General features: G+C 42.1%; 1 protein-coding gene across 1 annotated transcript; it reads right to left on the reverse strand.

Moving 5' to 3' along the window:
- LOC311109232 (B-cell receptor CD22-like) lies at positions 1-27,130 on the reverse strand (the record flags this gene model as incomplete). Its single annotated transcript, XM_084152075.1, has 9 exons — positions 1-87; positions 23,407-23,601; positions 23,980-24,037; positions 24,150-24,234; positions 25,228-25,494; positions 25,631-25,936; positions 26,056-26,442; positions 26,778-26,852; positions 27,127-27,130. 9 exons carry the CDS (start codon positions 27,128-27,130, stop codon positions 1-3), a joined length of 1,464 nt encoding a protein of 487 aa, XP_084008201.1.

The following is a 27,130-nucleotide window of genomic DNA, read 5'->3' on the forward strand; positions in this document are numbered from 1 at the left end:
TTAACATGCACCTCTTTTATTCACTTGTGTATAAAGCCCATCTAGGTAGTTAAGTGGTGGTTCCTGGTCCCCTCTCCCGACCGTGGCCTGGTTAGAGAACACCGTCCCAACCGGGGAGTTCTGAGGAGAGAACACAGAGAAAGGAACAGGTGTCAGGACAGACACTTCAGAAGAAGAATGACTTCATAGTTACAGTTGGTTATACAACACATTTTTCATTCAATTCTTCCTTAAATGCACATTCTAGATGGGTTTTAAAAGATGACTCTAACATTCCCACCTGTCCCTATGAACTGTCTGTCGTTTCAAACCCATTGGAGAGTCTAGATGTTCTCCTCCTCCTGGAAGACAAGAATAAATCATTTAGGTTTTCATATACAAAAGCACAAACAGCATGATAAATATGTTTGCATTGAGGCTTGGAATAGCTTATTACCATGCAAAGAACACGATCAGGCTGAAAAGGAAAAGCAACGCCAAGGTTTTTCCTATAATCTCATAAACCTTTGGGTTAACAGGCTCCTCTTGCCCTGTAAATAAATAACATATTATGGTCATCTGTTCCAAAAAGAGGAAACATTTTGCACATTGTCTAATATTACAAATTACACGTGTACTGTAGATGTACAGATGTAAGATCTTAATTTGACCAGTATTGTTGCAGCAAAATAATCCTGCAGCAAAAGGATTTGAACGTTTAGTCCATAATGTTGTTCCATTGGTGGTTAGGCTATTAGCTGGCCAAAATAAGGCTACATGAAAAGTGCAATACTATTAATACAACCATGTTTTGGTGCAGGTGTTCTGTGAATTTATATAAATCACAAAGCTTATCTGCATTTCCCGCGGTGCAAGAAACTTCTCAGCAACAAAATAGTAATCAATTTAAGATCCTACAATTGTATCATGCCTAGATACATATAGCAGGCATGCTTTATCTGGTCTGTTCCACAAAAACAAGTATATCTCTTCTACATTATATCTATCTATCTCTATATTGTTCTTAATGTTGTGTCATATTGAATGTGCCACTGCTTCTACCTTTAATAGCCAGCTGCACTTCCTTTGACTTCCCACGGCCGTGACTATTTCTTGCTTCACAGTAGTACAGTCCTCCATCACCAACAGTCACATTGAGGGTGTAACTCTGTCCAGATGCTACCTGTGTTGGTTTACCCCCACTGATCTGGAACCAGGTGAAGTTTGTCACAGGAGGGTTGGCTGTACTGCTGCAGGTCAGATTAACACAGCTGCCCACTAATACTGGACCAGCTGGACTGATGGAGGCTGAGGTGTCCTTAGGAGAGACTGAGGGAGAGGGGCTCATTTAGAATGTATCTGGATGTGGTATATTGAATAATCTAATCAAAACCACTCTATGACAATCATCAGTGAAAACATGATAGAATTATCTATTCTACAGGAAACTGTGACCAAATCTTACATGAAACGTTAAGCATCATAGTATGTTCAGCTGTCTTGTTGCTTGTCCCTACTGGGTAGACTGCAGTACAAGTGATGTTCTTCTCATGATGAAGGTATGACGGAGTGAAGGTCACCGTGGAGAGAACTGATTTGGTTTGGTCTGGAATCTCCTGCAGTTGGTTCTCAGGTGTGAACTGTGTTGGGAGAGTCCATATCGGCTCAGGGGGGTGTTCGGGACAGGGAGCGACAGCAGAGCAGTTCAAAATGACAGGGGTCCCTTCCTTCATCTCACCTGAGACAGTAATGATGGGACTGGGAGGCAAATCTGTAATACATTAAAAATAAATATATTTTACTCTGACAGACACACTGTCTACTTGGTCTTATTCTACTCATATCATTTTAGAAAAGTTTATAAAAGTTAAATAGTCTCTGTCTTCTTACCCCTGACATCTATATTAACATACTTTTTACTGTCTGTTGAACGGTATGGTTGACTTTCAATCCTGAAGAAGTATTCATCAGAGTAACTGGTGGTTACATTGAAGAAGACTGTGGTGCAGTTCTTCTGGGACATGTTTCCAGTTATGTTCCCTTGATATCTGTTAACCGTCTTTCTACTGTGAAATATCACATTGTCCTGACCTTCACCAAATTTTGTTGATCCTTTCAACCACACTCCAGAGGTAAGTATTGTGCTGTTAAATTTATAGTAATTTCGGTCAGGAATATGAAATGCACATGGGATTTGCACACAGGAGCCAGTCAGTACATCCAGTCTATCTGGCATTTTGGTGATCAAATCTCGTTGGCCAAAACAGGCCAAAACACCTGCAACATAAAGGACAACATCAGGGAGGTCATGTGATCTTTTCAGTACAGTCACTCTCTCCCAATATTCTGCCTCTGCATCAAAACATATTAATTAATTTCAATGTACAGGTGATTCCTGATGTCATGACTCCATGCCCTAAACTGGATTATGGACATATCTGGAGCAAAGAATGTTTGAATCCAGAATATTAAACTGTACTTATCAGGAGTCAACTGTACACTTTTCTACACATTGAGACAGATGGGAATATAGCTCATACCATGAAATATCATCACTTGTGCTTATTCCTCTGTCTGATTCATAACTAGTTGTTGCTGTGTGGAAGACTCACCTGACATAAAGAGGCCAATGAGAAAAAACATGTTCTCAGGACAAGCCATGTGAGAACTCACACACTACTGATCAGCTGAAACAGGACAAACACACACTTACTAGTAGAGTAGCTTAACTCACACAACACATTGCATTGAACAATCCCCATATCAAATACAGTATGTCTTTCAGTTGTGAAGCTAATACATGAACGAATTGCAGTACTTTGAACATATTAAATCTAATTTCTTGTAAATAATTTCCTTTAATTTATTTTGAACATTCAAATTAACAGAAAATATAGTGAAGAAGTCGATACTTACCCTAGACGGTAACGTAAACTGTCTACAGGAGAGACTATCACACACCCATAGTGTGGTCTGACTAAAGTGATGAAATTATTGTGGCACATCTCACATCTCATCAGTGACGTACTTCCTAATAAGAGTGTGAGAAATTATTTCAAAAGAATACTACAGTATTTATATAATAACACATAGACTATTCAAGGATACTTGAATAGTCTATGTGCTGGGCTTCCTTATCAATTGTGAAAGCATTGTTTTTACATTTAAGTGCTAAGAACATTTCCATTTTCTAATGAACCTTCTGCTCTTGCACAATTTGTTTCAGTCACTTGAAACATTGCAGAGGTTGCCTTAGCCATGTTTCACCAGTTTCAAATGAAATGGGCCCTAGCTGCCCACTGACTGATTCTCAACACAAAGTGAGTGTTAGCCACTGATTCAACAGCTTTATATGGCCTATATATTTCATTACGCCAGGAATGGAACTGTTATACAAAATAGGTTGTTAATTGTGGGATAATCATAATAAAAGCAGTTTATTTGGGGTGGGGGGGTAAATGTCCCTTTTTAGGGTTAGGAAAGTCAACAGCATTTTGAAACAGGCCCCCAAATTGCTAAATCCGCCCCTGAGACATCTATAAATATAATAAAGGAAACTTTAGGGAATATAACCATCTCCCTCTCCCCTGTCTCCCAGGCTTCAATGGAAATATCTGTGGGATTTGTTGTTGATCCATCCTCAGCCATTAAACTTTGTAACTTTTCGGTCCAAGATGGCGTAGTAGTGCAGTTCTGTTTTTGTCGTGTGTCTGTAAATAGCCTGTAAATACCCTGTTTTTTTTGTATTTTTCGTACATATTTCCATATCAGACTTTTCATCCTTCTACAAAATATACTTTCCTGCAACCCGCCTCACTCAATGTGGAACGGATTCTATTATTGACTTACCTTTTATCTAGAATCTCCAGTTGAAACTAGCTAGCCAGCTAACTAGCTACTTGCTATTAGCCACAGTTAGCGGTATTTCACCCAGAACATTGGATTTTTTTTCTGCGGGAGTAATTTTAATCACTGGACATTAATCACCGGATCGCAACTAGCTAGCCGCAACCGAATGGATGTTGCTGTCTGGCTAATCACCACTGCCCCCGATGCAAGCCCCAGTTAGCCTCGAGCTAGCCTAGATCCAGGCTCATATCTACCTCTAGGTGTACCGGACGGGAGTAGCCAGCTAACTAGCTACTTGCTATCAGCTACCGTTAGCGGTTTTTCACCATTGTCCGTGGCCTGCACCACTCACCAGCCAGCTCAAGTCTGGACTATTATTCGGCCAGTCTGCACAGCGCTTTATCGACCCAGAACATATCAGTTTTTCTGCCAGAATCACTGAATCACTGGACCTTTAACTCCGGATTCATCGCTACCAGCTAGCTGCAACAAAATGGACTCTGTGGTCTGGCTAATCATCCTGAGCTAGGCCCATCTCCCGGCTATCTACCTCTCTGTCAACCGGACGGGACCACCTAGTGTTGACACGGAGCCCCGCCGATCCTACACGACTGGTCTGCCGACGAAATCGTCTGATGTGGTTACGACGTCGACCACGAAGATTCCATCTGCTAGCCCCGGCCCGCTAGCACACGCTAGCCGTGGCCTCTTACTCGCTAGTGCTTTAGCAGCCTCCGAACTATCCTATTGCTGTTCACTGGACCTTATGATAACTCAGCTATACAGCTGATGTCTGCTGGACTGTTCCTTTTTACGGTACTGCATCCTGTTTATGTTTAGCCTCAGCCCAAACATGGTTAGCTTATTGTTGTTTCGGTTATTTCTAATTGTACTATTTCACTGTAGATCCCCCAGCCCAGCTAAACCTGCCTTAGATAGCTCCTTTGTCCCACCCCCCATACACGCCGAGACCGACTCAATTGGTGCCTCCAGTGATGCTATCTCTTTCATTGTTACCCAACGCTTAGGTTTACCTCCACTTTACTCATATCCTTCCATATCCTTGTCTGTACATAATGCCCTGAATCTTTTCTACAACACCCGGAAATCTGCCCCCTTTATTCTATGTACCCAACGCACTAGAAGACCAGTTCTTAAAGCCTTTAGCCGTATCCTTATTCTAGTCCTCCTCTGTTCCTCTGGTGATGTAGAGGCTAACCCAGGCCCTGCAGCCCTCAGTATCACTCCTACTCCCCAGGCGCTATCATTTGCTGACTTCTGTAATCGCAAAAGTCTTGGTTTCTTGCACGTAAATATCAGAAGTCTACTTCCTAAGTTTGAGTTATTCACTGCGTTAGCACACTCCGCCAACCCTGATGTTCTAGCAGTGTCTGAATCCTGGCTCAGGAAGGCCACCAAAAATTCTGAAATTTCCATCCCCAACTATAACATTTTCCGTCTAGATAGAACTGCCAAAGGGGGTGGAGTTGCAATCTACTGTAGAGATAGCCTGCAGAGCTCTATCATACTATCCAGGTCTGTGCCCAAACAGTTTGAGCTTCTACTTCTAAAAATCCACCTTTCCAGAAATAAGTCTCTCACTGTTGCCGCTTGCTACAGACCCCCCTCAGCCCCCAGCTGTGCCCTGGACACCATATGTGAATTGATTGCCCCCCATTTATCCTCAGAGTTCGTACTGCTTGATGACCTAAATTGGGATATGCTTAATACCCCGGCCATCCTACAATCCAAACTAGATGCCCTCAATCTCACGCAAATTATCAACGAACCTACCAGGTACAACCCTAAATCCGTAAACATGGGTACCCTCATAGATATCATCCTGACTAACATACCCTCTAAATACACCTCAGCTGTCTTCAACCAGGATCTCAGCGATCACTGCCTTATTGCCTGCGTCCGTAACGGGTCCGCGGTCAAACGACCACCCCTCATCACTGTCAAACGCTCCCTAAAACACTTTAGCGAGCAGGCCTTCCTAATTGACCTGGCCCAGGTATCCTGGATGGATATAGATCTCATTCCGTCAGTAGAGGATGCCTGGTTGTTCCTTAAAAGTAATTTCCTCTCAATCTTAAATAAACATGCCCCATTCAAAAAATACAGAACTAAGAACCGATATAGCCCCTGGTTCTCCTCAGACTTGACTGCCCTTGACCAGCACAAAAACATCCTGTGGCGTACTGCATTAGCATCAAATAGCCCCCGCGATATGCAACTTTTCAGGGAAGTTAGGAACCAATATACACAAGCAGTCAGGAAAGCAAAGGCTAACTTTTTCAAACAGAAATTTGCATCCTGTAGCACTAACTCCAAAAAGTTTTGGGACACTGTAAAGTCCATGGAGAATAAGAGCACTTCCTCCAAGTTGCCCACTGCACTGAGGCTAGGAAACACTATCACCACCGATAAATCTACAATAATCGAGAATTTCAACAAGCATTTTGCTACAGCTGGCCATGCTTTCCATCTGGCTACCACTACCCCGGCCACCAACTCTGCACCCTCCGCTGCAACTTGCCCATGCCTCCCCCGCTTCTCCTTCACACAAATTCAGACAGCTGATGTTCTGAAAGAGCTGCAAAATCTGGACCCCTACAAATCAGCTGGGCTAGACAATCTGGACCCTTTCTTTCTAAAACTAGCCGCCGAAATTGTCGCAACCCCTATTACTAGTCTGTTCAACCTCTCTTTCATAACGTCTGAGATCCCCAGAGATTGGAAAGCTGCCGCGGTCATCCCCCTCTTCAAAGGGGGTGACACTCTAGATCCAAACTGCTACAGACCTATATCCATCCTGCCCTGCCTTTCGAAAGTATTTGAAAGCCAAGTTAACAAACAGATCACCGACCATTTCGAATACCACCGTACCTTCTCCGCTATGCAATCCGGTTTCCGAGCTGGTCATGGGTGCACTTCAGCCACACTCAAGGTCCTAAACGATATTATAACCGCGATTGATAATACACAGTACTGTGCAGCCGTCTTCATCGACCTGGCCAAGGCTTTCGACTCTGTCAACCACCGCATTCTTATTGGCAGACTAAATAGCCTTGGTTTCTCAAATGACTGCCTCGCCTGGTTCACCAACTACTTCTCAGATAGAGTTCAGTGTGTCAAATCGGAGGGCCTGTTGTCTGGACCTATGGCAGTCTCTATGGGGGTGCCACAGGGTTCAATTCTTGGGCCGACACTTTTCTCCGTGTATATCAATGATGTCGCTCTTGCTGCTGGTGACTCTCAGATCCACCTCTACGCAGACGACACCATTTTTGTATACATCTGGCCCTTCATTGGACACTGTGTTAACAAACCTCCAAACGAGCTTCAATGCCATACAACATTCCTTCAGTAGCCTCCAACTGCTCTTAAACACTAGTAAAACTAAATGCATGCTTTTCAATCGAACGCTGCTGGCACCCGCACACCCGACTAGAATCACCACTCTCGACGGGTCTGACCTAGAGTATGTGGACAACTACAAATACCTAGGTGTCTGGTTAGACTGTAAACTCTCCTTCCAGACTCACATTAAGAATCTCCAATCCAAAGTTAAATCTAGAATCGGCTTCCTATTTCGCAAAAAAGCCTCCTTCACTCATGCTGCCAAACATGCCCTCGTAAAACTGACTATCCTACCGATCCTTGACTTTGGCGATGTCATTTACAAAATAGCCTCCAACACTCTACTCAGCAAACTGGATGTAGTCTATCACAGTGCCATCCGTTTTGTCTCCAAAGCCCCATACACTACCCACCACTGTGACCTGTACGCTCTTGTTGGCTGGTCCTCACTACATGTTCGTCGTCAAACCCACTGGCTCCAGGCCATCTATAAATCACTGCTAGGCAAATCCCCGCCTTATCTTAGCTCATTGGTCACCATAGCAGCACCCACCCGTAGTCTGCGCTCCAGCAGGTATATCTCACTGGTCATTCCCAAAGCCAACACCTCCTTTGGCCGCCATTCCTTCCAGTTCTCTGCTGCCAATGACTGGAATGAATTGCAAAAATCTCTGAAGCTGGAGACTCTTATCTCCCTCACTAACTTTAAGCATCAGTTGTCAGAGCACCTTACCGATCACTGCAACTGTACACAGCCCATCTGAAATTAGCCCACCCAACTACATCATCCCTATATTGTTATTTATTTTGCTCTTTTGCAACCCCAGTATCTCTATTTGCACTATAGCCTGTAATTATTTTGCACTATAGCCTATTTATTGCCTTACCTCCATAACTTGCTACATTTGCACCACTGTATATATATTTTCTGTTGTATTTTTGACTTTAGGTTTTTTTACCCCATATGTAACTCTGTGTTGTTTTTATCGCACTGCTTTGCTTTATCTTGGCCAGGTCGCAGTTGTAAATGAGAACTTGTTCTCAACTGGCTTACCTGGTTAAATAAAGGTGAAATAAAATAAAAATTAAAAAAGTCACCAATGGCCTTATGGTGAAATCAGTGGAGGCTGCTGAGGGGAGGACAGCTCATAATAATGGCTGGAACGGACCAAATGGAATAGCATGAAACACATGGAAACCATGTGTTTCATGGATTTGATACCATTCCACCAATTCCACTCCAGCCATTACCACGAGCCCATTCTCCCCAATGAAGGTGCCACCAACCTCCTGGGTGTGAAATCCCTGAGCGGTTTCTTTCCTCTTCGGCAACTGAGTTAGGAAGGATGCCTGTATCTTTGTAGTGAATCTGTGTATTGATAAACCATCCAAATTGTAATTAATAACTTCACCATGCTCAAAAGGATACACCCATCTTCCAATAGGTGCCCTTCTTTGTGAGGCATTGGAAAAGCTCCCTGGTCTTCGTGGTTGAATCTGTTTGAAATTCGCTGCTCGACTGAGGGACATTACATATTATTGTATGTGTGGGGTACAGAGATGAGGTAGTCATTCAAAAATCATGTTAAACTCTAGTATTGCACACAGAGTGAATCAATGTAACTTATGTGACTTGTTATGCAAATCTTTACTCCTGAACTTATTTAGGCTTGCCATAAGAAAGGGGTTGAATACATATTGACTCGAGACAGTTCAGCTTTTCATTTTTTATTATTTGTATTTAAAAAAAAAACATAATTCCACATTATGGGGTACTGTGTGTAGGCCAGTGACACAACATCTCAATGTATTCCATTTTAATGAGATATGTAAAATGTTGGACCAATAAGACCAAAAGATTTCATGGAAATTGATTGTAAATGTTTTGATTACAGTGCAATTAATAAACAACCTTAAATTCAGTCCCAATTGTTTGTCTGGTTTAACACTCAACATAAAAACTGACACAATAATTTATAAATAGATATAAAGTTAAAATAGATAATATTATTATTCTGGTAACTGCACAAAAGATGCAGAGAAACAGTAACTAGTAGATGTTAACACCATTCTGCCGTCATGTAGACATACTTCACCAACTTCCTGTCTTGTATCAGACCACTGTCTCTCCAACTAACTGTGTCTTCTCTCCTCAGTCATCATTGACTTTATATGGTCTTAAACTGCCTTCAGTGAGATAGTTGAACTCAGCAGTTCCTCTATACTGGAACCCATTAAACAGATGCTCTGTGAACTCAACACTCAAAATAAATTGGCTAAAAATAAATTCTACAAATATGCAGATAATCAAAGAGCACACAAATATAAAAGTAACTAAAGTACCAATAGAAAACTGATACATAATGACATTAATCTACATAAACACTTAATATCTATTGGCAAAATACTTAAAATGCACCTCTTTTATTCACTTGTACATCAAGCCCATCTAGGTAGTTAAGTGGTGGTTCCTGGTCCCCTCTCCCGACCGTGGCCTGGTTAGAGCACACCGTCCCAACCGGGGAGTTCTGAGGAGAGAACACAGAGAAAGGAACAGGTGTCAGGACAGACACTTCAGAAGAAGAATGACTTCATAGTTACAGTTAGTTATACAACACAGTATTCAATCAATTCTTCCTTAAATGCACATTCTAGATGGGTTTTAAAAGATGACTCTAACATTCCCACCTGTCCCTATGAACGGTCTGTCATTTCAAACCCATTGGAGAGTCTAGATGTTCTCCTCCTCCTGGAAGACAAGAATAAATCATTTAGGTATTCATATACAAAAGCACAAACAGCATGATAAATATGTTTGCATTGAGGCTTGGAATAGCTTATTACCATGCAAGGAACACGATCAGGCTGAAAAGGAAAAGCAACGCCAAGGTTTTTCCTATAATTTCATAAACCTTTGGGTTAACAGGCTCATCTTGCCCTGTAAATAAAGCACATATTGTATGGTCATCTGTTCCAAAAAGAGGAAACATTTTGCACATTGTCTAATATTACAAATTACACGTGTACTGTAGATGTACAGATGTAAGATCTTAATTTGACCAGTATTGTTGCAGCAAAATAATCCTGCAGCAAAAGTATTTGAACATTGAGTCCATAATGTTGTTCCATTGGTGGTTAGGCTATTAGCTGGCCAAAATAAGGCTACATGAAAAGTGCAATACTATTAATACAACCATGTTTTGGTGCAGGTGTTCTGTGAATTTATGTAAATCACAAAGCTTATCTGCATTTCCCACGGTGCAAGAAACTTCTCAGCAACAAAATAGTAATCAATTTAAGATCCTACAACTGTATCATGCCTAGATACATATAGCAGGCATGCTTTATCTGGTCTGTTCCACAAAAACAAGTATATCTCTTCTACATTATATCTATCTATCTCTATATTGTTCTTAATGTTGTGTCATATTGAATGTGCCACTGCTTCTACCTTTAATAGCCAGCTTCACTTCCTTTGACTTCCCACGGCCTTGACTATTTCTTGCTTCACAGTAGTACAGTCCTCCATCACCAACAGTCACATTGAGGGTGTAACTCAGTCCAGATGCTACCTGTGTTGGTTTACCCCCACTGATCTGGAACCAGGTGAAGTTTGTCACAGGAGGGTTGGCTGTACTGCTGCAGGTCAGATTAACACAGCTGCCCACTAATACTGGATCAGCTGGACTGATGGAGGCTGAGGTGTCCTTAGGAGAGACTGAGGGAGAGGGGTTCATTTAGAATGTATCAGGATGTGGTATATTGAATAATCTAATCAAAACCACTCTATGACAATCATCAGTGAAAACATGATAGAATTATCTATTGTACAGGAAACTGTGACTAAATCTTACATGAAACGTTAAGCATCATGGTATGTTCAGCTGTCTTGTTGCTAGTCCCTACTGGGTAGACTGCAGTACAAGTGATGTTCTTCTCCTGATGAAGGTATGACGGAGTGAAGGTCACCGTGGAGAGAACTGATTTGGTTTGGTCTGGATTCTCCTGCAGTTGGTTCTCAGGTGTAAACTGTGTTGGGAGAGTCCATGTCAGCTCAGGGGGGTGTTCGGGACAGGGAGCGACAGCAGAGCAGTTCAAACTGACAGGGGTCTCTTCCTTCACCTCACCTGAGACAGTAATGATGGGGCTGGGAGGCAAATCTGTAATACATTAAAAATAAATATATTTTACTCTGACAGTCACACTGCCTACTTGGTCTTATTCTACTCATATCATTTTAGAAAAGTTTATAAAAGTTAAATAGTCTCTGTCTTCTTACCCCTGACATCTATATTACTAATAGCTAAACTGTTTCACTTGTTCTACTCTTATCTTTGATGCAAGGAATCTAAACTGGATAAAATAGTTGGTAAACAGTTAAATTGTCTCTTACCCCTGACATCTATATTAACAGACTTGTCTGGGTCTGTTGAACGGTATGGTTGACTTTCAATCCTGAAGAAGTATTTATCAGAGTAACTGGTGGTTACATTGAAGAAGACTGTGGTGCAGTTCTTCTGGGACATGTTTCCAGTTATCTTCCCTTGATATCTGTTGACCGTCTTACTACTGTGAAATTTCACATTGTCCTGACCTTCACCTAATTTTGTTGATCCTTTCAACCACACTCCAGATGTAAGTATTGTGCTGTTAAATGTATAGTAATTTTGGTTTGTAATATCAAATGCACATGGGATTTGCACACAGGAGCCAGTCAGTACATTCAATTTGTCTGGCATTGTGGCGATCAAATGTCGTTCGCCAAAACAGGCCAAAACACCTGCAACATAAAGGACAACATCAGGGAGGTTATATGATCTTTTCAGTACAGTCACTCTCTCCCAATATTCTGCCTCTGCATCGAAACATATGAACTCATTTCAATGTACAGGTGATTCCTGATGTCCTGACTCCATGCCCTAAACTGGAGCATGGACATATCTGGAGCAAAGCATGTTTGAATCCAGAATATTAAACTGTACTTATCAGGAGTCAACTGTACACTTTTCTACACATTGAGACAGATGGGAATATAGCTCATACCATGAAATATCATGACTTGTGCTTATTCCTCTGTCTGATTCATAACTTGTTGTTGCTGTGTGGAAGACTCACCTGACATAAAGAGGCCAATGAGAAAAAACATGTTCTCAGGACAAGCCATGTGAGAACTCACACACTACTGATCACCTGAAACAGGACAAACACACACTTACTAGTAGAGTAGCTTAACTCACACAACACATTGCATTGAACAATCCCCATATCAAATACACTATATACACATAAGTATGTGGACACCCCAACAAATGAGTGGATTTGGCTATAAATTGAGCACACAACCATGCAATCTCCATAGACAAACATTGGCAGTAGAATGGCAATGCTGAAGAGCTCAGTGTCTTTCAACGTGGCACCGTCATAGGTCCAATTTCTGCCCTGCTAGAGCTGCCCCGGTCAACTGTAAGTGCTGTTATTGTGAGGTGGAAATGTCTAGGAGCAACAACGGCGGAGCCGCGAAGTGGTAGGCCACACAAGCTCACAGAACAGGACCGCCGAGTGCTGAAGTGGGTAGCTCGTAAAAATCGTCTGTCCTCGGTTGCAACACTCACTAACGAGTTCCAAACTGCCTCTGGAAGCAACGTCAGCACAATAACTGTTCGTCGGGAGCTTCATGAAATGAGTTTTCATGGCGGAGCAGCCGCCCACAAGCCTAAGATCACCATGCGCAATGCCAAGAATCGTCTGGAGTGGTCTGAAGCTCGTCGCCGTTGGACTCTGGAGCAGTGGAAACGCGTTCTCTGGAGTGATGAATCACGCTTCACCATCTGGCAGTCTGACGGACGAATCTGGGTTTGACGGATGCCAGGAGAACGCTACCTGACCAAATGCCTAGTGCCAACTGTAAAGTTTGGTGGAGGAGTAATAAAGGTCTGGGGCTGTTTTTCATGGTTCGGGCAAGGCCCCTTAGTTCCAGTGAACAGAAATCTTAAAGCTACAGCATACAATGACGACTCTGTGCTTCCAACTTTGTGGCAACAGTTTGGGAAAGGCCCTTTCCTTTTTCAGCATGACAATGCCCCCGTGCACAAAGCGAGGTCCATACAGAAATGGTTTGTTGAGATCGGTGTGGAAGAACTTGACTGACCTGCACAAAGCCCTGACCTCAAACCCATTGAAACCCTTTGGGATGAATTGGAACGCCGACTGCGAGCCAGGCCTAATTGCCCAACATCAATGCCCGACATCACTAATGATGTTGTTGCTGAATGGAAGCAAGTCCCCGCAACAATGTTCCAACATCTACTGGAAAGCCTTCCCAGAAGAGTGGAGGTTGTTATAACAGCAAAGGGGGGACCAACTCCATATTAATGCCCATGATTTTGGAATGAGATGTTTGATGAGCAGGTGTCCACATACTTTTGGTCATGTTGTGTATGTCTTTCAGTTGTGAAGCTAAAACATGAACGGATAACAGTACTTTGAACATATTGAATCTCATTACTTGTAATTCATTTCCTAAATTTAATCTGAACATTAAAATGTAAAGATAAGATAGTGAAGAAGTCAACACTTGCCTTCCAATGATGTAAACGGTCCACAGGAGAGACTATCACACACCCATAGTGTGGTCTGACAAACTAAAGTGATGAAATTCATGTGGCACATCTCACATCTCATCAGTGACGTACTTCCTAATAAGTGTATGAGAAATTATTTTAAAAGAATACTACAGTATTTGTATAACAGGATGCTTGAATAGTCTATGTACTGGGTGTCCTCATCAGCTGTGAAAACACTGTATGCATAAATAAGTGCTAAGAACATTTCCATTTTCTAATGAACCTTCTGCTCTGCTAATGAACCTTCTGTTTCTTTCACTTGAGACATTGCAGAGGTGGCCTTAATAATGTTCCACCAGTTTCAAATGAAATGGTTCTAAAGACAAATTATGTTTTATCCACTGATTCAACAGCTTTATATGGCCTATACATTTAATTAAATGTGACTTAATGGGGGTAGAAGAATACCTCAACAGCATTTTGAAACAGGCCCCCAAATTGCTAAGTCCTCCCTGAAACATCAATAAATATAATAAAGGAAACTTTAGGTAATATAAGCATCTCCCTCTCCCCTGTCTCCCAGGCTTCAATGGGAATGTATGTGGGATTAAAACATATAGTTAAATCATGAACCAAAATCCACTATTAATTTCTTTAAGACAAAAAAAAAAAGTTACATTTGAGTTCGATACAAAACATATGGTTCTCACATAATTTTTTTACATGAAAAACAGACTTGGTATGTAACAGAGTAACTATAATTGTATCTGACTGATTCTCACACACCACTCAACTTCTACTGCACTAACTTCCTGTTTTTCTTGTTTCACTTCCTCTTTGAGGTCTATTTCCCCCCAGGAGTTTACTTACTACATTTAAACCCATTTTGCCATGGTGCAGAGAGAAAAATGTAGAGTTTTATAATGCTATTCCACACATTTTGTCATGAAGCTGATCAGAAATGCTTCTGTTTTTAAGCAAATGTCCTGATATTCAACACATTTTGCTATCATATGCTATCTGGGGCCGTTCGGTAATGGGGCCCTACTCCCAAAATGACTTCTTATTGAAATTTCATGAAAAGAGCATGACCGTGGTGCCACAGGAAGGAGCCAGCGACCTGCAGGGCCTGGGCGGCAAGGTGTACATGGGCACCCTCTTCGACGATGATGTGTAGATGGGATACAGCTTTTGTCAAATTAATGTCAAAAGTTGAATTTTTTTATCATTTCAGCTAACCCTAACCCTTTTCTTTACATCAATCTAATTTTCCTAACCTGCTACGTTAATTATCCGAACCTGCTGCATAAATTGCTTTAAACCTGCTAGGAAAAGTCAATTTTGTCAAAAGCTGTATCCCTTCTAGGAAAAAAAAACCTCTTCGACCTACCCAAGGCCTTCTGGGAGAAGGAGACCCAGGAGCCGAGGGTGTACTTTACCCAGCAGTTGAGAGCCGAGGGAGAGCTGAAGGCTCTGGAGGACAGGGTCAGGAAGTGAGAGGTGGAGGGACCAGATGATTCAGAGAGAGAAGAGAGAAAGTATGGACTATTGGACACTACACTATGCTGATGCTGCAATATGGTGGGGATGGGGATATGGTGGGACTGACAGAAAAGGGACTAACAAGCTCATTTCAGTTTGGTGGAAACTGCTTTGCCTATATGTGGGTAAAATGTATGAAAATACAATAAAACGACTTGTCTGCATGCAGTTCAGGCAACCACTCACTGTCAATGGATATATGAGTAGGTATTAGGTGATAGATCAGAACCAACATTTAGAAGTATCTTACTGTGCTTTTCATGACATAGACTGACAAGGTGAATCCAGGTTAAATCTATGATGCCTTATTGATGTCACTTGTTTAATCCACTTCAATCAGTGTAGATGAAGGGGAGGAGACAAATTCAAGAAGGATTTTTAAGCCTTGAGACAGAAATATTTAATTTGCTTAAGCATTCACACCCCTGAGTCAATGCACTTTTTGCAGCGATTACAGCTGTGAGTCTTTCTGGGTAAGTCTCTAAGAGCTTTGCACACCTGGATTGTACAACATTTGCACATCATTCTTAAAACAATTCTTCAAGCTCTTTCAATTTGGTTGTTAATCATTGCTAGACAGCCATTTTCAAGTCTTGCAATAGATTTTCATGCCGATCGAAACTGTAACAATGCCACTTAGGAACATTCAATGTTGTCTTAGTAAGCAACTCTGGTGTATATTTGGCTTTGTGTTTTAGGTTATTGTCCTGCTGAAAAGTGAATTTGTCTCCCAGTGTCTTTTGAAAAGCAGACTGAACCAGGTTGTAACTGCCTCTGTCGCCAGTTTATTTCATGTATTAGCACTTTAGTTATTTCATGTATTTGCACTTTTTATTATTTAATTTCTTCTGAATTGTACGTTTACAGCAAGACGGAACTAATTATTGGTTCCGCCCGAGTGTTGTCACCCGAGCGCCTTTAGCGACGCACCGAGGAAACTTTACCGCAAAAAAAAGCGAATTATTTTTCCACTGTTATCGTGTTTAAGTGCATACTTACAAAGAAAGTATACAGAAGAAGATAAAGGACATTTAAAAGGATGTTTAGCACCTCTGTGTGATAAGCAGCAATGAGTTCTCACGGGTTGACCAGCATTAAAGCCCTGTATTCAAATCAAGACCTCTTGCCTCATGCCTGTCACTGGAGGAGCTACAGTGAGAACTCATCTGCTCTGCATGAGTAGACGAGGAAGACAGTACCAAAGAGCCGTGATCCATGGACAAGAAGGGACATCTCTACATCCAAGAGTGTGCATCTGCTCCTGACATTTACACAGCCGCAGCATCCACAGAAGAATCCAGGCGCCTTACCATGAATCCAGCTGATGCAAAGAAGCTTAAACTATTTCCCACAAGAGACTGACACATTTTTGCCTTCATATTCATACGGTATAGTTGTGTGTATGTTTAAGTGTTAACTAAGCTACAACCAAGAGACTGAATTTTGCATTTCATAGAACAACGTGATATTGATTTGTGTGAAGTAGATGTGAATATGTTCTAAAAAATAATATTAGTGGTAAAAATAGTATAAATGTGAATAGCTAATGGGAGCTGAATCACTTAGCTACAGGCCAAATTAGATTTAACCCAAATTTAAGTACACCAAGTAACAATGTCAGAGCCTAGTCTTACCTCTGGGAGAAAGCACGTTAATGTAGGTGAAAGTATAGAGCAGCAGTGCATAGACATGCAACCACAGGCTACTAGAGGCACAAGAGCTAATGACCACACTTCCTCACAAGAACCACGAAGAAGCCAAAGAGACCGAAAGTTAACAGAAAAGGGCCAAGAACTGTACAATGAGCAAATAAGAAGATTTTCTCACCGTTTCACTGTGAGCTATGAGGAGTGGAAGGCTATTGCTAAAGACGCCAAGCAAGCTTTGAGTGGACAATGCTCAAACAACCTGCTACATGAACACATAAGCAAAATAAGTGCTGCCTCAGAGAATCTGAACATTGCTTATGATGAGTTAAGGCGCATAGACAACCCTGACCATGACACACGTCGCAGAATTGACACCTGCGATGCAGTAACCAGGAAGATCATCCAAACTGCAAAATATCGTTTGGAGACAGCAGATAACGGTGGAGGAGATGAACAACGAGGCAACAGGGCGACATCGTCTATATTCAAGTCTGTAGCCTCAGACAAGATAAGTATCAAATCCCAATGCACTAAGTCCTCTCATGCTCAAAGCAGCTCCAGACATTCAAGTCGGATTTCTGTTAGCAGACAAGATGCCGCTGCTGAAGTTGCTGCCAATGAAGCTATTCTAGAAGTACTACTAGAACAAGAGTGTTGCATTGAGGAATTGGAAAGGCGTGAAGCTGAAGCTGCAGAGAGACAAAAGGTGCCAGATGCAAAGCGGAGACAACTGGAGCGACTAGAGACAGTTAAAAGGTTAAAGGCTGCTAAGGCACGTCAGCGAGTGTATGATCAGAGTGAGTGCTCAGATAAAGAAATAAGCAGTCTACTCCATCAAAGTGTCTGTATGAAGGAAAAGGAAGAAGTTAAACATGAAAATAATCTGTTGCAGCACCATTCTTCACCACAAGACCGGGCACATTCAAAGCAGGATGACAGCACAGCAGCTCTTGTTAGAGCACTTGCAGAGTCCATCAGTGCAGGTCGTCTTCCTATACCTGAACCAACAATATTCAATGGCGACCCACTCAGATTCAATGACTGGAAGGTTTCATTTCAGACACTCATTGATCGGAAAAACATTCCAGCCGAAGAAAAGATATATTACTTGCGAAAGTATGTGGGTGGACCTGCTAAAAAGGCTATAGAGAGCTACTTCCTGCTTGGTTCAGAGTCAGCCTATCACGCAGCATGGAGGATTCTCGAGGAAAGATATGGAAATCCATTCCTCATAGCCAAAGCATTCAGAGATAAGCTGGAGGCATGGCCCAAGATAAGCTCCAAAGGCAGTATCGAACTTCAAGAGTTTGCTGATTTTCTTCGGAGCTGTGAGGCTGCTATGACTCACATCAGAGGCCTCGAAGTACTTAATGACTGCAATGAGAACCAGAAGTTACTTGCAAAGCTTCCAGACTGGCTGACCTCGAGATGGAACAGAAAGGTCATAGAAGTGGAGGAAGAAAGTCACACATTCCCAAGCTTCCAGCAGTTTGTAAAGTTTCTCACACGTGAAGCTAAGATTGCTAATAACCCAATAACATCTCTCCATGCTCTGAAACCTGCTGAAGGTGAGCAGATCAAGGTTTTAAAGAACAGAGCTCTCGGAGCAAAGGTACTAGCAACTAACTCAGATGAAAAAGCTTCCTCCACAAGCTGTGTTTTTTGTGAGAAGTCAGGTCACAGTCTACACAAGTGTTGGAAATGTATGAATAAAACCATCTCTGAGCGAGTCAAGTTTGTTCAAGGGATGAAGTTGTGCTTTGGCTGTCTGAAGCCTGGCCATCGCTCAAAGGAGTGTGAAAATAGAAGGATCTGTGATACTTGTGAGAAAGGACATCCAACCTGCCTACACGATAATCACAGCAAAGAAAGAGGAATGTCAACAAGGACTGATGGAGAAATGGAGAGTGACAAGTCAAGAGAAGGAACGACAGATCGTTCACAAGAGAGGGTGACAAAACCACCACGCGAGGTAACATCTAGCAGAGTTATCCAGAATGTTAAAGGCACCCATACATCCTCAGTCATTCCTGTGTGGTTGTCCACTACAAGTAAGCCAAATCATGAAGTTCTTGTGTACGCTCTTCTAGATACACAGAGTGACACGACCTTCATCCTTGAAGAGACAGCAAAGGTGCTTCACACTAAAAATGAACCAGTCCAGTTAAAGCTCTCCACAATGGCTTCAAGAAATACAGTGGTGCCTAGCAGAAGGCTGACTGATCTACAAATAAGAGGATTCTACTCCGATAAGATAATCTACCTGCCAGTAACTTACTCAAGAGAATTCATCCCTGCAAACAGAGATCATATTCCCACACCAGAGACTGCCAAGGCATGGTCTCATCTTGAGCACATTGCAGATGAAATTGCTCCTCTGCAGAGCTGTGACATCGGCCTACTAATTGGCTACAACTGTCCTCAAGCTCTTGTACCAAGACAAGTGGTTGCTGGAGAAGAAAATGAGCCCTTTGCTCAGAGAACAGACTTGGGTTGGAGTGTAGTCGGCTATGGCAACCCATGTCTTGACTTTGGAGATGCCTTTGGAATAAGCCATCAAGTCATTGTGAAGCAAGTGACATCAGTTCTTCCAAATCTCCCAAACGAAGTGAACTATGTCTGTAGAGCACAGATCAAAGAAGTAGTCCTTCCAACAGACGTCATCAAGGTGTTGGAATCTGATTTTGTAGAAAGGGCTTCAGAAGATGAACACCTTTCTCAAGAGGATCTCCAGTTCATGTCAATTATGGAGAGTGGCATCAGACTCAAGGATGATGGGCACTATGAAATGCCACTTCCCTTCAAGAAAGGAAGACCAAACTTACCAGATAACAAGGTATGTGGCATCCACCGTCTCAGATGTCTGGAGAAGAAGTTAAAGGGAAATGAGCAGTACTGCAGAGACTATAAGACCTTTATGGATGAGACAATAGCTTGTGGAGACGCCGAGCTTGTCCCTGAAGAGGATATTAGCAAGACCCCAGCGTGGTACATCCCCCACCATGGGGTGTATCATCCCCAAAAGCCCGGTAAGATCCGTGTCGTTTTTGACTGCTCTGTAAGGTTTCAAGGGACAGCCTTGAATGACCATCTCCTGACTGGCCCAGAGTTAACAAACACCTTGGTGGGAGTTTTGTGTCGGTTCAGAAAGGGTCGTGTGGCAGTTATGTGTGACATAGAACGTATGTTCCACCAGTTCCATGTTAAGCCAGAGGACCAAGATTACCTCAGATTCTTGTGGTGGAAGGATGGAGATCTTAAAGCCCAGCCCTCCATCTATCGAATGAAGGTCCACTTGTTCGGTGCAGCTTCATCACCTGGATGTGCTAACTATGGCCTGAAGCACCTTGCCGCTCAAGGACAAGGACGCTTTAGAGAAGAAACCATCAGGTTCATCCAGAAGAACTTCTACGTCGATGATGGATTGGCAAGTGTAGAATCTGAAAACCAAGCAATCCAACTAGTGAAGGAAGCAAGAGAGCTTTGTTGCACAGGCAAACTTCGATTGCACAAGTTCATCTCCAACAGCAAAGAAGTCTTAGCCACAATTCCTGAGGAAGAGTGTGCTAAAGCCGTAAAGGACCTGACCATGATGTTGGGAGAACCACACATGGAAAGAGCACTAGGAGTACAGTGGTGTGTAACTTCTGATGAGCTGCAGTTCAGAGTGGTTGTCAAAGAAAATCCACAATCATTCTCCCTCCTCCTGGAAAGTTTGTCAAGGAGGATCTCTACCTCCGCAAAAGATGGCGCAGAGTTCAACTCTTAACCAACAACTTTTGGGTACGATGGAAAAAGAAGTATCTCCTGAATCTCCAACACAGTCAGAAGTGGACCAAAGATCGCAGAAATGCAAAGGTCGGTGACATTGTTCTGTTACAAGATGCTGCCACACCACGAAACCAATGGAAGCTAGCAAGAGTCATCGAGGTGTATCCTGGAAGTGATGAAAGAGTGAGGAGACTCAAGTTACTCATCAGTGACTCCTCCCTGGATGGAAGAGGAAAGCGTACAGCCAAACCTGTTTACCTGGAGAGACCCATTCAGAAAACAGTTACATTGCTAGAAGCAGACTGATTGTTCTATTATACACTCACACACAGTTTATTAGTTGTTTATTAGGACAGAGTTTCATTTAATTTATTCATGCAGTAGGTTTGTCTCCAAGTTTTAAGAAATCACTTGTGATTTGGTGGGAGTGTAACTGCCTCTGTCGCCAGTTTATTTTATGTATTAGCACTTTAGTTATTTCATGTATTTGCACTTTTTATTATTTAATTTCTTCTGAATTGTACGTTTACAGCAAGACGGAACTAATTATTGGTTCCGCCCGAGTGTTGTCACCCGAGCGCCTTTAGCGACGCACCGAGGAAACTTTACCGCAAAAAAAAGCGAATTATTTTTCCACTGTTATCGTGTTTAAGTGCATACTTACAAAGAAAGTATACAGAAGAAGATAAAGGACATTTAAAAGGATGTTTAGCACCTCTGTGTGATAAGCAGTGTCGTAGTAAATATAAAATGTTATAGATTGATCTGAGTAATATGTTGTGTAAAATGGTCTTATAAATGCTGTTACAGGAGTGTGTCATGTGTCTGATACTAACAGCGTACTGTTCTGTGTCATGCGTCTGATACTGTTGTGTTAGTTGTCTGTGCATAACATTTTAGTAGCGAACAATGGACAGAGGACCATATCTTGTCACCAGGTGGCCAAGGACAACACCCACGCCACAGGCCACAATCACTTGTTGCTCCCCACGACTTTCCCTTGAGACACACACACACACACACACACACATCTCACTGTGGACGCACACTCATTCTCAACTCCCCTGTCTACTGGTCGGGTGCCAAGGGTAGAGGACTCTGCCGTGCACCAATGGGGCATCTGCTCTGGACAGAGCAGACCCGCCTCCTACGCCTCGGGAACCAATCAAGGGACTAGAAGAAGGACCCCTTCCTTTATGTTACATTGTATAAAATAATGCTGTAACTCTGTTTATCCATCCATTCTCAACTGTCTCCATAAGAGGCAATTGAATGGGTCCATGCATGTAGCTTGAACAGTACCAGCTATCTCTGTTTTAATAAACTGCCTTTTTCTTAAGCAAATTCCTCTCTGTCTAGCGTCGTTGGTTTTGTACTTCCTCTCCTAATTATGGTTTCACCAACAGCAGCAATGAGTTCTCACGGGTTGACCAGCATTAAAGCCCTGTATTCAAATCAAGACCTCTTGCCTCATGCCTGTCACTGGAGGAGCTACACAGGTTTTCCTCTTGCGTTTTGCATGTGCAAAAGTGTAATTAATAACTTCACCATGCTCAAAGGGATATGAAATGTCAGATTTGTTTTCTTTTTACCAATCTACCATTGGTGCCCTTTTTTGCGAGGCATTGGAAAAGCTCCCTGGTCTTTGTGGTTGAATCTGTTTGAAATTCGCTGCTCTACTGAGGGACCTTTAAGATAATTGTATGTGTGGGGTACAGAGATGAGGTAGTCATTCAAAAATCATGTTAAACACTATTATTGCACAGAGAGTGAGTGCATGCAACTTATTATGTGACTTGTTAAGCAAATCTTTACTCCGGAAAGAATTTAGGCTTGCCATAAGAAAGGGGTTGAGGAAAGGGGTTGAATACTTATTGACTTGTAAAAATGTTTTAAAACATAATTCCACATTATGGGGTATTGTGTGTAGGCCAGTGACACAAAATCTCAATTTAATCAATTTAAATTAGATATGTAAAAGGTTGGACCAATAAAATCCAAAAGATTTAATTGAAGTTGAATGTTAAGTTTTTATTTGTATGAATTAACAATATTAAAATCAGCCTAAATTGTTTGTCTTGTTTAAAACTCAACATAAAACTGACACAATAACTTCTAAATAGATATAAAGTTAAAATAGATAATATTATTATTCTGGTAACTGCACAAAATATGCAGAGAAACAGTGACTAGTAGATGTTAACACCATTCTGCCGTCATGTAGACATACTTCACCAACTTCCTGTCTTGTATCCGACCACTGTCTCTCCAACTAACTGTGTCTTCTCTCCTCAGTCATCATTTACTTTATATGGTCTTAAACTGCCTTCAGTAAGATAGTTGAACTCAGCAGTTCCTCTATACTGGAACCCATTAAACGGATGCTCTGTGAACTCAACACTCAAAATGAATGGTCTAAAATAAAGAGTAGCCTACATCATCGTATCACCACTATAGTAGCAGTTAAACACTTTTCATCCCAGAAAATTCTACAAATATGCAGATAATCAAAGAGCAAACAATTATAAATGTATCAAAAGTACCAACAGAAAACAAATACACAACGACGATACTGTACGTAAAAACATTTACTACCCATTGGCAAAATACTTAAAATGCACCTCTTTTATCTCTTAAAGCCCATCTATGTAGTTAAGGTGTGATTCCTGGGGCCCTCTCCTGGTCACATTGACTTCAGCGTACTCACTCTCCTGCCCCTGGACCCTGTTCCCGTCCTGGGCTGCAGCTGGGATCACTTTGGGCCGTAGTTTGGAGAAGTCTATGTCACCATAGTGGATCTCTTCAGGATGGTCTTCTGCAGGTTCCTCTGGTTTCTCTCCGGCTGTGGTCTGGTTAACACACACCGTCCCAACCGGGGAGTTCTGTGGAGAGAACACAGAGAGAGGAACAGGTGTAAAGTTCTAAGCTCAGTCATTTGTAAAACTCTAAAGTCAGCAGGTTACACAACACATACTGAGGGGATGTCAATGACAATGTCAATTTAACTGACAGAAGAAAATAATTACATTTTGACAACAAATGAGCTCCAATCTACAGAAAATACTGTCAAAGTCCAACAGCTATTCTGTTATCATTCAATGTTCTTACAGGATGTGGAACTGCTTTCAGTGTGGTCATCTCACCCTAAACATTCTCTAAAATGATGTTAACCTCATGGCTTTGGGTAGTTTCATCATTCATTCAGTACATCCTTAGATACACTTTGTAGATGTGTTTTGAAAGTTGAGCCTTATTCCCACCTGTCCCTGTGGATTGTCCGTCCTTTCAAGTCCATCGGGGAGCCTAGAGTTTCTCCTCCTGGAAGACATTTAGAAAGGTATTCTGAATGCACTGAGAGGGTTTTCATATGCAAAAGCACAAACACAACATAAATAGATAGTTTTGCATTGATGCCAGGAATAGTTTTTACCATCCAAAATGACAGACCAGGCTGATAAGCAGAAAGACCCCCAGAGTTCCTGCTGCAACCCCAAACACCACAGGCTCTACTTGCCCTGAAAATACAGCACATATTATGGTCATTTCTAACTAAAAGATCTCTAAAGGACACTACATGAACAAAAGTATGTGGACACTTGCTCGTCGAACATCTCATTCCAAAATCATGGGCATTAATATTAATATGGAGTTGGTCCCCCCTTTGCTGTTATAACAGCCTCCACTGTAGCATTAAGATTTCCCTTCACTGGAACTAAGGGTTCTAGCCCGAACCATGAAAATCAGCTCCAGACCATTATTCCTCCTCCACCAAACTTTACAGTTGGACCTATGCATTGGGGAAGGTAGCGTTCTCCTGGCATCCGTCAAACCCAGATTTGTCCGTCGGACTGCCAGATGGTGAAGCAGGATTCATCACTCCAGAGAACCGGTTTCCTATTCTCCAGAGTCCAATGGCGGTGAGCCTTACACCACTCCAGACGATTCTTGGCATTGCGCTTGTTGATCTTAGGCTTGTGTGCGGCTGCTCGGCCATGGAAACCCATTTCATGAAGCTCCCCACAAATAGTTATAGTGCTGACGTTGCTTCCAGAGGCAGTTTGGAACTCGGTAGTGAATGTTGCAACTGAGGTCAGATGATATTTACGAACTATGCGCTTCAGCACTCAGCTGTCCCGTTTTCTGAGCTTGTGTGGCTTACCGCTTCGCGGCTGAGATGTTGTTGCTCCTAGAAGATTCCACTTCACAATAACAGCACTTACAGTGGACCGGGTTAGCTCTGGCAGGGCAGAAATTTGACAAACTGACTTGTTGGAAAGGTGGAATCCTATGACGGTGCCTCGTTGAAAGTCACTGAGCTCTTGAGTAAGGCCATTCTACTACCAGTGTTTGAGTATGGAGATTGCATGGCTGTGTGCTCGATTTTATACACCTGTCAGCAACGGGTGTGGCTGAAATAACCAAATCTACTAATTTGAAGGGGTGTCCACATACTCTTGTATATACAGTGTATATCTAATCTAAGATTGTGCCCAACGTGCCTGTTTTACCTTTAATAGCCAGCTTCTCTTCCTCTGACTTCCCAAGGCCGTGACTATTTCTTGCTTCACAGTAGTACAGTCCTCCATCACCAACAGTCACATTGAGGGTGTAACTCTGTCCAGATGCTACCTGTGTTGGTTTACCCCCACTGATCTGGAACCAGGTGAAGTTTGTCACAGGAGGGTTGGCTGTACTGCTGCAGGTCAGATTAACACAGCTGCCCACTAATACTGGACCAGCTGGACTGATGGAGGCTGAGGTGTCCTTAGGACAGACTGAGGGAGAAGGGTTCGTTTAGAATGTATCTGGATGTGGTATATTGAATAATCTAATTAAAACCACTCTATGACAATCATCAGTGAAAACATGATAGAATGATCTATTCTACAGGAAACTGTGACTAAATCTTACATGAAACGTTAAGCATCATGGTATGTTCAGCTGTCTTGTTGCTTGTCCCTACTGGGTAGACTGCAGTACAAGTGATGTTCTTCTCATGATGAAGGTATGATGGAGTGAAGTTCACCGTGGAGAGAACTGATTTGGTTTGGTCTGGATTCTCCTGCAGTTGGTTCTCAGGTGTGAACTGTGTTGGGAGAGTCCATATCAACTCAGGGGGGTGTTCGGGACAGGGAGCGACAGCAGAGCAGTTCAAACTGACAGGGGTCCCTTCCATCACCTCACCTGAGACAGTAATGATGGGACTGGGAGGCAAATCTGTAATACATTGAATATAAATATATTTTACTCTGACAGGCACACTGCCTACTTGGTCTTATTCTACTCATATCATTTTAGAAAAGTTTATAAAAGTTAAATAGTCTCTGTCTTCTTACCCCTGACATCTATATTAACAGACTTTTCTGGGTCTGTTGCACGGAATGGTTGACTTTCAATCCTGAAGAAGTATTTATCAGAGTAACTGGTGGTTACATTGAAGAAGACTGTGGTGCAGTTCTTCTGGGACATGTTTCCAGTTATGTTCCCTTGATATCTGTTGACCGTCTTACTACTGTGAAATTTCACATTGTCCTGACCTTCACCAAATTTTGTTGATCCTTTCAACCACACTCCAGACGTAAGTATTGTGCTGTTAAATTTATAGTCATTTTGGTCAGGAATATAAAATGCACATGGGATTTGCACACAGGAGCCAGTCAGTACATCCAGTCTATCTGGCATTGTGGCGATCAAATCTCGTTGGCGAAAACAGGCGAAAACACCTGCAACATAAAGGACAACATCAGGGAGGTTATGTGATCTTTTCAGTCCAGTCACTCTCTCCCAATATTCTGCCTCTGTATCAAAACATATTAATTAATTTCAATGTACAGGTGATTCCTGATGTTGTGACTCCATGCCCTAAACTGGAGCATGGATATATCTGGAGCAAAGTTTGTTTGAATCCAGAATATTAAACTGTACTTATCAGGAGTCAACTGTACACTTTTCTACACATTGAGACAGATGGGAATATAGCTCATACCATGAAATATCATGACTTGTGCTTATTCCTCTGTCTGATTCATAACTAGTTGTTGCTGTGTGGAAGACTCACCTGACATAAAGAGGCCAATGAGAAAAAACATGTTCTCAGGACAAGCCATGTGAGAACTCACACACTTCTGATCACCTGAAACAGGACAAACACACACTTACTAGTAGAATATCTTAACTCACACAACACATTGCATTGAACAATCCCCATATCAAATACAGTATGTCTTTCAGTTGTGAAGCTAATACATGAACGAATTGCAGTACTTTTACCATATTAAATCTAATTTCTTGTAAATAAGTTCCTTTATTTTATGTTGAACATTCAAATTAACAGAAAATATAGTGAAGAAGTCCATACTTGCCTTGGACGGTAACGTAAACTGTCTACAGAAGAGACTGTCACACACCCAT

Source organism: Coregonus lavaretus, assembly GCF_964263955.1.
Source record: "Coregonus lavaretus genome assembly, chromosome: 34".
NCBI classification, from domain to species: Eukaryota; Metazoa; Chordata; class Actinopteri; order Salmoniformes; family Salmonidae; genus Coregonus; species Coregonus lavaretus.